At 46.0% G+C, this 15,059-nt stretch overlaps 1 protein-coding gene across 1 annotated transcript in view; it reads right to left on the minus strand.

Annotated features, from left to right (window-relative positions):
* MAP1B (microtubule associated protein 1B) overlaps positions 1–15,059 on the minus strand; it is a 112,125-nt gene that overhangs the window by 22,472 nt on the left and 74,594 nt on the right. Inside the window, exon 3 of the mRNA XM_073624393.1 lies at positions 4,107–4,189. Within this exon, the coding sequence (XP_073480494.1) occupies positions 4,107–4,189 (83 nt within the window). The remainder of the gene's footprint in view (positions 1–4,106; positions 4,190–15,059) is intronic.

Genomic DNA, 15,059 nt, shown 5'->3' on the forward strand with positions numbered 1-15,059 from the left:
GCCCAACTCTATGGAGTGTACGGCTTATTGTCGTCCTATGTACAGATACTCCAGTCTCTGCTGTGGAACTCTGCAGCTTCTCCAGAGTTACCTTAGGTCTCTGTGCTGCCTCTGATTAATTCTCTCCTTGCTCAGTCCGTGAGTTTTGGTATGCAGCCAGGGGAGGACTGGCAACTAGTGGCCCAGGGGGCAAGTACAACCCAGAGGCCCATGGTGCTACGACTTGGCCCAATTTGGCTGTACTTCTCCTGTGGATCACAGGAGTGCAGCCCATTCTGCACTCCTGTGACTCTTTTTCAGCAGACAGCAGGCTGACGTCCAATATCAGCTGATGTCCCAGAGCCAGTCCAGACTGGGGAAAGATCACATTGTCAGGATCCACTTCTCTCCCATATCAGAGAGCATGGGAGAGAAGGGCAGAGCAGAGAGCCTGTTACTGACAGTCACCAGCTCTCTGGTCATTGAACAGTGAGAACTGAGTGATCAGCTGTGTTTGATCGCTCAGTTCCAAGTCTTAGAGCCAGTGAGGACAGATGCAGCATCGGACCATTGCTGCATCCACCTAGATAAGTATGATTTAAAAAACCAAAACCAAAACTTTTTAAGTAAAACTTTTACTGACTGAAAATCAAATAGGAAAAATAATAAATTCAAGCTAATGGGGAATGGAAGGGTGATGTCATGATATTAGATCAGCTGTTTTTACAGCTGCTGTCTAGGAATTGCTAGAGAGCTGTGAAATAGGAGAGGGAGCAACAAAGAGCTTACAACTGCTATGCACAGGCACTGTTAGATAGGACAGTAAGAGAAATGGCATGGGTTACTTTAAAATAGAACTGAAGACAAAACTTTTTTTTCCTTTTTGATGGAGTAAGGTGGGGGTAAAAAAAAAAAAAAAAAACTTTTTTTTTTTTTTGCTCATCCATTGAGGAGATTTACCTTCACTTCCTGTCTCATAAGCACAACAGGAAGTGAGAGGAAATCCCTCCAATATGAGAAACATCTCTGCTTGTCACCAAAACCAGTGTCCTCATTGGAAGATTTTTTCTCTATTCCTGTTCCAGTAAAATTTGGGATTTTCTTTCACTTAGAAACGGAACATAAACAGAAATAAAAACCTGACAGGTGTTTTAGTCCCTCTCCACTCCACACTTGAAAAAAAAAAAAAGTTATCACTTCAAATTAGATCTGTCACACTGCTGCAAAAATGACATGCTCAAGGAAAAAAATGAATGAAACAATGTATCACCCAAGCCTTTCATCCCTTTTTTCTTTCTCTCTTTGGCACAGGGCTCTGAAGAAATGGCAAGGGTGGCCGTTCCTTCAGAGCTCATGCGCCAGTGATGTCATTGGCTGCATGTACAGTAAATTTCTCTTAGAGCCCTTTCACACTGGGGCGGTTTGCAGGCGCTATTGCGCTAATAATAGCGCCTGCAAACCGACCCGAAACAGCCGCTGCTTTCATTCCAGTGTGAAAGCCCTGAGGGCTTTCACACTGGAGTGATGCGCTGGCAGGACGGTAAAAAAAGTCCTGCCAGCAGCATCTTCGGAGCGGTGAAGGAGCGGAGTGTATACCGCTCCTTTACCGCTCCTGCCCATTGAAATCAATGGGACGGCGCGGCTATACCACCGGCAAAGCCCCTCTGCAGAGGCGCTTTGTGGTGGTTTTAACCCTTTCTCGGCCGCTAACAGGGGGGTAAAACCGCCCCGCTAGCGGCCGCATACCGACGGTAAAGCGCAGCTTACAATAGCGGCGCTTTACCGCTGACAACGCCCCCGCCCCAGTGTGAAAGGACCTTTAAACGGTGCACGTTTAGGAGATATTTACATTACCTATAGGTAAGCTTTATTATAGCCTTACTTATAGGTAAAAGCCATGCATGGAAGTTTACTTCCACATTAAGGTAGCCTTTGCTATTCAGTTACATTCTCCAGTTACATATACTTATTGATGTGTCAAAGGAATCATGACAGCAGTTTGTTCTGCACTCCTGTGACCTAGGGTTTAGCCCACTGTTGGCTGAAGTCACTCAGCCAGTTCAGGCTCGGAAAAGCGCCCATTTGGATCTACCCAGATGCCTCTCAGCAAGCTGCTGAGAGTCTGAGCCAGCCACTCCCACCCCTGTCACAGCAGAGCAGAGAGCCAGTGACTGACAGTCACTGCTCTCTGCTCAGAGAGGAGGGGGAGAACTAAGCAATCAGCGGTTTTTGATTGCTCAATTATCAGGGAAGAGCCAGCGGGGCACAGCTGCAGCTGGGATAGGGGCTGCAGCAATTTAGATGAGTAATTTTTTTTTTTTTCTGTATTCCCTCACTTCTTTTTAAAGAGTATGGCATAAATAAGCATGCTCTTTACTTGCCATATGACAATGCTCCAAGCCTGTATAAACTGTTGGGCACACCTAATCTTGGCATCAGATTTAAAAATGTCTGCAGTTGCATAAAAGCTCCAGTGTGGTCAGATGGCAATGCAAAAAGGGGGGTAGCTTACATAATAGGACAATTTGGCATCTTTTGGTGCCTCCTACACAGTAAGAAAATTATATATAGGGTTGCTTTAAAGAAGAACTCCACTAAGCAGTATTTTACCTTAACTGATCAAACAATATACTGCAATGTCATTTAAAGTGGAGTTCCACCCAAAAGTGGAACTTCCACTCATCAGGTTCCTCCCCCCCTCCGGTGACACAGTTGGCACCTTTCAGGGGGGAGGGGGTACAGATACCTGTATATTACAGGTATCTGTACCCACTTCCGGCGTAGATAGCCGCAGAATCTGCGGTTATTTACGCCACTTCCTGCTCCCTCCCCGCTGCCTGCTGGGAAACACACGGGTCCCAGAGGCAGCAGGGAGCATTCGTATTGCGCGGAGCGACTCGCGCATGCGCAGTAGGGAACCGGGAAGTGAAGCCGCACGGCTTCACTTCCTGATTCCCTTACCGAAGATGGAGGCGGCAGCACCCGAGGACGGAGAGACGCTTCGGCCTCGGGTGCCGACATCGCGGGCGCCCTGGACAGGTAAGTGTCCATGTTTTAAAAGTCAGCAGCTGCAGTATTTGTAGCTGCTGACTTTTAAAAATTTTTTTTTCGGCGGCGCTCCGCTTTAAGTAAAAGCAACAGTCCCTTGCTGTGAATTGGTTGCCAAAGACAAAAGTTAAGACCTTTGTGTGGCTACTTCCACAGTATGTATCAACTAAGTTCATGTGAACTAGGGTCCAGCACTAAGTTGGGGACCTACAAAATATCTAACATAATAAAATATATGTTAAAGCAAACCGGTTTGGGGAAATCTCCCAATGGGAACAAATGTTTTGGTGACAACTGTATTAGATAAGAATTTCATTCACTTTAAAGAAATTTCTTTTTTTTTTTTTAACTACGGAAATCTCCCTAGCTGGACACAGGCAGTGAAAAATAACCTTATAGGGATTAAACAAAGGTAGTAATAATGTACAATACTTTCAACAAGAAAACGGAAGCTTTTTTGGTAGGAATGCAAGGAATGGAGAGACAAACAACGTCAAAAGCAGACTGCAGATAGAGTAGATGGTCATAGGGAAATGGTGCCAGGGTCTACAGAAGCAGACCACAAGGCATAAAAGAGCTTTGCTCTAATGATGCAACAAGCCCTTAGGCTGGTACGTGGATAGAAAAAAATCCAACATATTTCTTAATCTATGCTATACAGAGAGGAAGGACAGATCGCACTGCTGGACTATTGTATTGTGACAGCCAGCAACCGTGGTATCCATCAGAATACCCGAACAGTGGCTGCATCTGAATGTCGATTGGCTGTCAGTTTTCTGCCCAGCTCCCTAAATTTCCTTCAAAAGTTGTCAAGCAGGGGCTGACAGGGCACCCTACAAAGCGAGTTCCTGATAAACTAGAAAAAAATGCACACAGTATATGACCAGCTTTACTCTGTTTTCCTAAATAAACATTATCAAAGAGAATGGTGCAGGAGGTGGTTTGATTGCAGACACATCACGTCCTGAACGGCATATCAAGGAATTTGATCACTTTAAAACAATATCCATTTTTTTTAATTAAACCAAAGTGCTTGTCTAAATAATAAACAGGCAATTATAAAAAGACAAACAACTTACTTCTGTACTGACAGCTTCATCTGAAGGATTAATTAAAACTACAGTTTCTAAGACATCGCTTCTGTGGTGTAGAATTTTTTGACCTGTCAAAAAAAAAAAAAAAAAAAAAAAAAAAAAGAAAGATTAATCATAAAATACAAATATGCATTTCATATTTAGTACTTCTAATACAGGAATAGTACAATGTTAGAAGCAAGTAAAGAACCTACAACAAGTTATATATGTAGCACTTTCTCTCGGTGGAGCTGCTGGTTTAAAGCGGGCTGTTACCTTCACTCTCAATACCTCTGATTCACCGGCACCGGGTCTAGGGTCCCGTTGAGTTTACCTCTGGACGATGTAGGCACCAAACACTTGAGTATATTTTCCAATGCTTTATTGAACAAGTAATACAGGGAGTAGCAGGAAAGAGGCAGAAGGAAAGCTGCAGGGAAGCTCAAATACCTTTCCTTAGTATTCTTTATAGCATTCTTTTGGAATTGAACACTTGTAGCTGAATGCACTCCCCTTGTGGGATTCAATCTTTGCCCGCCTGGATAAGCCTCTCTCACTTGCCTAGCAGCCAGTACGTAGCACGAACAAAAGTCTCTGCCACAGACTTGTTTGGAATAAAACCCGTACGATCCTCTGCCACAGGATGTATTGGTTTGCGATGAATGTCAGACACAGTACTTGAACCTTTAAGCCAACCCGGCAGTACTATGCAGTAAGATTACTTCAGGATACGTCCTCCAACCGAGTCACCAGGCCCCCCTCCAGACCAGCACTCTGCATGATCCTCCCATGACGGGTCCTCCCCTGGGATCTCCTCGGTTGTCCAGCTTCTTAACTCAGGATAGACAGCTCAGGACCATTCCTCTGCTGCTGTGGTAGGCCCCAGACAGGCTTCTGGGCCCACCCACACGCCGCAGCGACGTGGGCCTCCGGAACGGAGGACAACGAGGTGGTACTCTTAATGCATACCTGTCGGCCAGGAGGGCCAGCAGGTGGCTGAAAACGAACCCCTAAACATGGCATTTGTCCCATAAATACCCTCTCCCAGAATGCAACTCGGATGACCACCTCCACAGAGTTGTCTCTGGGACAGAGGTGCACCCATACGCTTCAACGCGTTGCCTTTCCAACACCAGCCCATGGTGACAACGACACCCACCGGCACAGTGTGTAACTACATGCAACTCAGCCAAGCTGGAACAGAGGCAAATCTAACTTCACCTAACAAGTAACCCACAAGATTTACCTATCAGCGGTAGATTAAAAATCTACCAGCGCTACATACTCCCCCCACTACAATAGACTTTGTCCTCAACGTCTGTCCAAAAAAAATAATAACTCCCAAGCCTGAGAGCAGGTATTTGAGCTTAAAACTTGGATTAAAGTAAAGAAGAGAAGAAGACAGTAGAGAGATATTACAATTTCAACATTCTTAAAAAATGAAACTCTCTTCCTATAATCTTTCCTATGTTCCCACTAAGGAACCAACTAGAATAACTTGAGGAGTCCATCCCTATATATTTTTAGGTATGTCATATCTTTAACCACTTCCCGCCCGCCCTATAGCGGATTGACGTCCGGGAAGTGGTTCTGTTATCCTGACTGGACGTCATATGACGTCCAGCAGGATAACATGCCGCAGCGCGCCCCCGGGGGCGCGCATCGTGGTGATCGGTGGAGCGGTGTGTCAGTCTGACACACCGCTACACTGATCTTGGTAAAAAGCCTCCGCCGGAGGCTCTTTACCACGTGATCAGCCATGTCCAATCACGGCTGATCACGCTGTCAATAGGAAGAGCCGTTGATCGGCTCTTCCTCACTCGCGTCTGAGAGACGCGATTAGAGGAGAGCTGATCGGCGGCTCTCCTGGCAGGGGGGGTCTGCGCTGATTGTTTATCAGCGCAGCCCCCCCGCAGATCACCACACTGGACCACCAGGGATCGCCACTAGGACCACCAGGGAAGGGGCAACATGTGGATGGCCAGGTATGTACCCCATAGCCATCCACATGTGCCCAGTGTGCCAAATCTGTGCCAATCAGTGCCCACAAATGGGCACTGATTGGCACCATTATGTTGCAGTGATGCCCAGCAATGCCACCCTTAGGGGCATCACTGCAAACAAGCAGTGCCATCAGTGCCACCCATCAGTGTCCATTCATGCCACCTGTCAGTGCCCATCCGTGCCCATCAGTGCCCATCTATCAGTGCCCATCCATGCCCATCTGTGCCAACTATCAGTGCCACCCATAAGTAACCATCAATGCCACCTATGAGTGCCCATCAATGCCACCTATGAGTGCCCATCAGTGCCGCCTATAAGTGCCCATCTGTGCCACCTATGAGTGCCCATCAGTGCCGCATACCAGTGCCACCTATCAGTGCCCATCAGTGCCGCCTATCAGTGCCCATCATCAGTGCCCATCAGTGCCACCTCATCAGTGCCACCTCATTGGTGCCACCTCATCGGTGCCCATCAGTGCCGCCGTATCAGTGCCCGTCAGTGCCCGTCAGTGCAGCCATATCAGTGCCCGTCATTGAAGAAGAAAACGTACTTATTTACAAAAAAGTTTTAACAGAAACAAAGAAAAACGTGTTTTTTTTTCAAAATTTTCGGTCTTTTTTTATTTGTTGCGCAAAAAATAAAAACCGCAGAGGTGATCAAATACCACCAAAAGAAAGCTCTATTTGTGGGAACAAAATGATAAAAAATTTGTTTGGGTACAGTGTAACATGACCGCGCAATTGTCATTCAAATTGCGACAGCGCTGAAAGCTGAAAATTGGTCTGGGCGGGAAGGTGTCTAAGTGCCTGGTATTGAAGTGGTTAAACAAAAGAAGTCCAGCTAGCGAAAAGACCGAGCCTTGGATTTGGAAACACAGAGCTGAACACCAAATCTTGACCTCGAAGATCTCTGAACACTGACACTATCTATCTACATACCCCACAGTTCTTTATCCATAATCACCAGTAGAACTGAGTTCCAGTGTAGGAAACATCCACTGAAGCGTTTATCCATAGCAACAGAACATCCAGTTTTCCGGAAAGGCTTAGGCACAGAAAATAGTCCCAAACAGCTTCACTGTACCACAGCTCCCGGTTGGCTTCTCCCCATGGCAATCTCTGGGGTAGGCCTCGACCACGGCCGCGAGAAGCCTTTACATATCCCACCTTCCTCTGGACAGGTACAACAGGGATAGGCGTAGTGGATGCGGAAATCAAGGTAATGTCCGCTGATGAGCCGGTTACCGCAGTATCTCTCTCAGGAACACTTTTGGTGCCAACAGGCGAAATCACAGCCTGCCGTTCTTTTTCAGCAGTAGTAACAGCTTCTACTGTGGCGATACCTGTAGCCCAGTCCATACGATAAGCACGGGGCGACATGGTAGGTTGCTCCACCACAAACAAATATTCTCCACATTGCGAGCAGCGAACAAATGGACGGAGATGTATGACCAGTCCTTCACACTTGTGGCAAAGCATGCCCAGTCCTTCAATATCTCCAACTGTATAAAGAACAAACCTCCCCTGCGGTTTCAGACGAATGCCGGTATCTGTAAGCAAGGTTCCTGTCAGCATAGCACCCGCAGCGGTGCTGGTAGGGAACATCTTAGGCCCCACAGTTGGTTGCATCACCGAAAAAGACATGGCCATACTCTGATCTTCTCAGCACGATCACGAGGCCTCTCTTCCTCTCCGGCGCCAACACACACACACTCGCGTCCCACGCAGTATCAAGTAGACTAGGCTCCTCCCACTTGTTCCTCTGATCACGTAGCTCCTGGGCTTTCACTTGCGCCCACCGCCTACGCAGTCAGAAATTAAGTCCTGCAACTTTTAACCTCTTCTTCTCCTGAGAAATTGACAAAGTCCACCTCTCACCATAAACTCACGGTGAAACACTTCTCCAGGTTGCGAGAATTGATGGCCAACAAATCCCGGACGACGCCCCCACATGTAGCACTTTCGGTGGAGCTGCTGGTTTAAAGCGGGCTGTTACCTTCACTCTCGATACCTCTGTTTCACCGGCACCGGGTCTAGGGTCCTGTTGAGTTTACCTCTGGATGATGTAGGCACCAAACACTTGAGTATATTTTCCAATGCTTTATTGAACAAGTATTAAAGGAAGTAGCAGGAAAGAGGCAGAAGGAAAGCTGCAGGGAAGCTCAAATACCTTTCCTTAGTATTCTTTAGAACATTCTTTGGAATTGAACACTTGTAGTTGAATGCACTCCCCTTGTGGGATTCAATCTTTGCCCGCCTGGATAGGCCTCTCTTACTTGCCTAGCAGCCAGTACGCAGCACGAACAAAAATCTCTGCCACAGACTTGTTTGGGATAAAACCCGTACAATCCTCTGCCACAGGATGTATTGGTTTGCGATGAATGTCAGACACAGTACTTGAACCTTTAAGCCAACCCGGCAGTACTATGCAGTAAGATTACTTCAGGATACGTCCTCCAACCGAGTCACCAGGCCCCTCTCCAGACCAGCACTCTGCATGATCCTTCCATGACGGGTCCTCCCCTGGGATCTCCTCAGTTGTCCAGCTTCTTCACTCAGGATAGACAGCTCAGGACCATTCCTCTGCTGCTGTGGTAGGCCCCAGACAGGCTTCTGGGCCCACCCACACGCCACAGCGACGTGGGCCTCCGGAAGGGAGGACCACGAGGTGGTACTCTTCGCATACCTGTCGGCCAGGAGGGCCAGCAGGTGGCTGAAAATGAACCCCTAAACATGGCGTCTGTCCCATAAATGCCCTCTCCCAGAATGCAACTCGGAGGACCACCTCCACTGAGTTGTCTCCGGGACAGAGGAGCACTCATACGTTTCAACACGTTGCCTTTCCAACACCAGCCCATGGTGACAATGACACCCACGCACAGTGTGGAACTACATGCAACTCAGCCAAACTGGAACAAAGGCAAATCTAACTTCACCTAACAAGTAACCCACAAGATTTACCTATCAGCGGTTTGATTAAAAATCTACCAGCGCTACATATAGAACCTGGAATGGTCTCCGATTTAGGGTTACCTAAACAACACACAAAGTGAATAAACTTACAGCAAAAATCAGCATTCATCTTTTATTTGTCTTACTTGAAGAAACTTAAAGTGGAGTTCCACCCAAAAATGGAACTTCCACTTTTTGGATTCCTTCCCCCCTCCGGTGTCACATTTGGCACCTTTCAGGGAGGAGGAGGGAGCAGATATCCGTCTAATACAGGTATTTGCTCCCACTTCCTGGCATAGATCACTGCGGCGCTTGCGGTGACCTACGCCACTTCCGGTGCCTACACTATCCTCCACTGCTGTATTCTGGGAGACACAGAACACGGCAGGGACCAGAGAGGACGCGCAGAGTGACTCGTGCATGTGCAGTAGGGAACCAGGAAGTGAAGCCGCACGGCTAAACTTCCTTATTCCCTTACCAAGGATGGCGGCAGCAGCAGCCGAGAGCCGACGGACGTATCGGGTTCGGCTGCCGACATCGCAAGCTCCCTGGACAGGTAAGTGTCCATATATTAAAAGTCAGCAGCTGCAGTATTTGTTGCTGCTGGCTTTTAATATTTTTTTTTTCAGCGAAACTCCGCTTTAAATCCTATAGAAGAGTAAGTGAAGACCAGTAGTTGGAGCTAACCAGAGTTGTCTGTGCAGGATTATTCCCCATTTCAGGACATTTCATTTGTGAACAAAAAAGTAAACCATGAAATCAGAGCACACAAAAAAGTGCACAGAGAGCACAGAAATGGGCAAACCTCTGAAGAGAAAGGGGTTCCCAAACTCTGAAACCCCTACCTTGGGTTCAAGGCACCTGACAGGGGCAAGCTACGCCATCATCTATTTAGGCCAAAGCCAGGTGGAGCCAGCTCCTTAGGGACTAGCCAAAGTTGGTCTACCACTGAAGAGAGACCCCTCTGGTTGGGGAGAGGCAAAAGACACGAAAGCCACAGAATCTCACCCCCCACCCCAGACATCAGGGAAAAAACAACAAACCACACTTGCAGTGCAAGTGGCTGTGATAAATAAGTGAAAAAAAAAAAAGCGCCAAGTGCAAGTACACAAGGCAGGCCATACAGCTGTATAAAAATTAACCATACACTAGCCACAAGGCTTGCCCAAAAGGCGTGTGTAAGAGGATCACTGAAAGCATAGTGGAGTCTCATACCCATAGTGATTTTCAGGCATCCCTGGAATGCCACCCCTAGGGGACACATCACTGGGAGGTCTTTGCACCTCCCAGCCCCTTGCCAAACAAATGCAGCCCATTACTAGCAGAAAGGCATTAGAACATAGGGAGATTCCTGCCTTCAACCAGGGACAAGCCTGATGCACCAGATCAGATTCAACCTGGGAGGAAAAGAACCCTCCCACCATTCCCACCATTCCCACCATTCCCACCTTATTACTCCAGGAAAATATTATCCAGCGCCCCCTCTCTCCCAAAAAGCACCAGCTTTCTCCCTCCTGAAAACTGATAAGAATAGACACTTTATCTAACTACATTTTATCTTAGACAAAACAGCTGTTCCAAGCTATTTAGCCATCATCAGCATAGTCTATGGGAACCATAGCTTTGATGACAATTGACTTGGGGCCCAGTGGGAAACAATAACTATACAGGTTATGGTGGGAAGGGATTAGAGCAATCAAAAATCCCTCACTCTAATCAGTTTGTAGCGCAGTAAACTCTTTTTAAAGTAGAAAGTATTCACCTGTCTTATTCCATCATATCTTCCAAAAATAAGTTTGGATGTGCGGTTACATGGGTACAGCTGCAGCATTTGTCAGGCTGTTACTGTTATCATCTTGTTTTCTTTATTCAACATACTGTATGTCACCTAAAAATGAATGCACTTTTCTGAGCGTTCACAGCATTCACTGCCCGACCTCTCAGTTTTTTTCCTTCAGCCCACTGGGTTGAACGAACAAAAACTGTACATGTGTACCCAGCATAAAAACTGACTAAAAACAAATGAACAAACATTGCAATTACTGGGGAGACTAAACCCATTCTCTGTGTTTGAATGGAAAAAGACTCACCAAACCTAAAATAGTTTCAGAGTTAAATCAATTCAACCAATATTTGATCTATATCTGCTTACTGTTACTCCTAGAGCAAGGATCTCATGGTGGTATAAATGAGGGAATTGCAGGCAAATATTAAAAAAACACAAAATAAAACCGCTATGCATTCAGTAAAAAAAAGATTACATTTGTACTGGTTTGGTATAGCCTCCTACTATTTCTGTACAGATGAACTGATAAAGAAAGGGTATTAGCCAGTCAAGTGTTTGACATGACCAGGTACCAACAAGGACCATGCTTGTAAGCAGCCAGATGAGTGGTACCTCTTCCATGTTCCCCTCCTCACTGGGCGCCAAGTGTGGGTCACATAGAAGGCTTACCATGGGGTGGGTTCTTGTGGGCTATGCTAGGCACCTGTACAGGATCACTTTACTACACATGGGACACCTTTACTTCTGTGCTATTTTCATCAATGCCCTGGGACCAGGTTGAGGCTGCCGTAGGGAGTACTGTTCCTTAGGGCAAGGCTCTGCTTTCAGAAATGAACGAACAGCGTGTACACTTGCAACATAACTGTTCTACAGTTAACTCTTGAGTCCCAGTGTCAATTTACACCTTCACTATAACTTGCATTTAGGAGGGACACGCTGAGCCTTGTCCACATCCACGTATCACCACCTCACTCCTAGTAATGGTATTTAGTCCCGCTCACAGAGATAGTGCCGACAACAACTTCCTTGCTGCAAGAGGCTATCCCACCAGTCACAGAAATGCGCTTCAGGACAGGCTGCTTGGTAAACCTCTGTTACCCTTGTTGACCACTTGTATCTCTACACCATATAGACTATTTAAAGTGATGTCTTCATACTCCGAAGTGCTTTAGTGACCTGTGCTGTAGAAATGTGCATTACACCCCTTGAGTAACTTCAGACCAGGCAGGAATAAGGTTTCAAAAGCCTTACTTGAAAAAGTGCGAAATATTACAAAATTCAACATGCAAGAACAATCTTTCCTCCTACATCTCTAATCCTAACTCAGGCTACCTGGTACCTAGGCATACTTGCAAAGGTAGAATCCTTGTAAGAACAGGGGTCTATCAGTGGCATTTCCCAGTGGCTGGTGTCTTCAGGGATGAACCCCAGGTCTCAATGATCTCAGGGCCGTTTTTTCCATTGGGCGCGCTTGGCATTTGCCACCTGCCCAGCAACCCCAGCTAAGCATCTATATGTCACCCTCACTCCAATTTTCTGTGACCCCGCGCTCCGGCCGCCATGTCCAGCCTCAGGCCGGCCCCTGGCGCCCTGTGATTGGGCGAAAGGGGTCATGTGCGGCAGGTGGGGCTGGCCTGTCCGCAATCGTGGGAGAGTGGGGCTGGCCTTCACTGTGAGCTGTGGCCGCTGTCTTCTCCTCCTCCTCTCCGGGTCACCGATCATGTCCCCGCCGGGGCAGGCAGTCTGGCAGTGTGACAGGAGGCAACGCAGAGGCAGAGCAGATCATGAAAGAAAAAAAGGTAAGAGACTCACTTGTGAGTTTTGTTGCTGGCCCGGAGGGGGAGTAGATATGGTCTGGGGAGAGGGAGCAGTCAGTGTATAGTGTAATGTGTAGTGTATAGTGTATTGTGTGTGTAGTGTATAGTATATTATGTGTATGGTGTATTGTGTGTAGTGTGTGTGTGTGGTGTATTGGTCTGTGGGTAGAGTGTTGTGTAGCGATCAGTATGTAGTGTATTGTGTAATGGTCTGTGGATAGTGTATAGTGTATTGCGTGTGTGGTGTATAGTGTGTAGTGTATTGTGTATTGTGTGTGTAGTGTATTGGTCTGTGGGTAGAGTATTGTGTAGCGGTCAGTATGTAGTGTATTGTTTAGTGGCCTGTGGGTAGTGTATTGTGTAGTAGTGTAGGGGTCAGTGGATAGTGTAGTTTGTGTAGTAGTGGTCAGTATAGAAATTGGGTAGGGTGGTGTGGTGTGTAGTGGTCAGTGTGTAGTGTAGTGGTCAGTATAGAAATCAGGTATATTAGTGTGGTGTGTAGTGTAGTGATCAGGGTGGTGTGGTGTGTAGTGTAGTGGTCAGTGGATATAGTGTAGTGTAGACAGGGCCCCAGTGCACTGTATTGCCTGGGGGCATATAATGCTCTTAAGATGGCCCTGAATGACCTACTACATCATGGTAGTTGCAGCAGCAACAGATGACATTCTCTTACTCCTCATAAGTGGGGCTTTCTGACTCTCTCCCCTTCGAGCTCTCTCTGCTGTGGTCCACTTCCCCTCTCTCATAACACAGGATCAGTGGGTCAGACCCAAAGAAAACCCGCCAAAACCAAAGAACCATGAAAACATTGACCCGTCCGGGGAAGCACCTAACTGGCTTAATTGCAACTCGCTTACAAGAGGGGAGAGCAGAATAAGCTTAAGGTTGACCCTATCAGTCTGCTGCTCCCTTGCTATCCAGTTACCGACTTGGGACAGGGAGATGACAAAGGTGTTTTTTTTAAATGGACTAGAGAATATTCAGGTCTCCAATCTTGCTATGCTTTCTCTCAAAGCTACAGTATGTGTATCTTAAGAATTGATAGACTGCAAATCCTTCAGCATGTATAACATTTGCCACATACCGTACGTATTTCAACCTTCTATTTAGCCTTTTTTCTAGAGTTCAACTTCAAATAACAGTACTTTCACATCAGTCAGCTAGCTAACTTTATATAAGTGATTTGCACAGATAAGAGTTTTTGGAAAGAAATCAATTCAGGAACTATCATGTTTAAATGAGCCTTTGTGAGCAAAGATTTGGGCTGTAAAATTGGGAAAGAAAAATCAAAGTTTTCTTCCATGTATTATCAAGTAAATGGCACACATTATCTGATTCAAATGACAAATATATCCTTGCAGACAACTACTTTCAATAGCAGGATTGATCTTCTGTTACAGATGGAAGCATAATACATTGTGTCCTTTCATAAGTACTACAGCATAAAATGTGTACATGACCCGTACGCACAGCTTTGTTCAGCTGGGGTTTATAGAAAAATGAAGGATAAGAAAAATCTGTATTTGTGAGTCAATACCTTGTACTGTATAAAAGCTCTTTATTAGTTTTTAGATTGTCCAGCAGATCTTCATGGGATAGCACCCAAACCTGAATAAATTTGTGCTAGACATTTATACTTCTATGTCTTCCTCATTCATCATTTGTCATGGTAAACATTCATATTTATCAGTTAAAGTATTACTTACATTTTGCACAATTCATATATACATCTGAAATGTCCTAAAATGACCACATTTAGGTTTTTTTGCTTATTATATGCAGATATGTATATACAGTATAATAGTATTTATAGTACAGGCTGGGACAGGAAATTGCCTTTTCGGCCCCTGCATTACCAAAAGTGGTATTGCTGTAATTTTTATCTTTTTGTTTACAAAGGGATATGCATTTTTTGCATTGATCTAAAGGCAACACTTTTTAGAAGATGCGTTGCTTTATACATTTAGCATGACACTCTACTGAGAATAATCAGTGGAGTTACAGTCAGACCAAAAAAGTGCCATTCCTACCTTCTGACAGCGGCGGCAGATTTGAATAGCCAGATTTGTCTGTCAGTATTCTCTGGCTGTTTCTACTGCACAGGAGGCTGGTGTTTGTTATATCTTCCAGGTTCTTTTCTCCTGATATGATCTCTCCCTGTATATAGCCTTCGATTAACCTTTTTTTCTTACTGGCTAAACCTTTTCTTTTACCATCCTGTTTCCTCTCTGCCATTACTCATGGAGACCACTGCCCACGCAGACCACCCTCAGCATATAAGGTAAGAGGCTGTCCACCTTTTATGGCTAGGTATTGAAGATTGAAAAAAAGAGAGCATAACAACCAACGCTGCGATTTCTGGGAGCCCTACCAGGTCAAGATCTGCAAACTGCAGGCATAA

This window comes from Aquarana catesbeiana, linkage group LG01 (assembly GCF_042186555.1).
Source record: "Aquarana catesbeiana isolate 2022-GZ linkage group LG01, ASM4218655v1, whole genome shotgun sequence".
Taxonomy (NCBI): domain Eukaryota; kingdom Metazoa; phylum Chordata; class Amphibia; order Anura; family Ranidae; genus Aquarana; species Aquarana catesbeiana.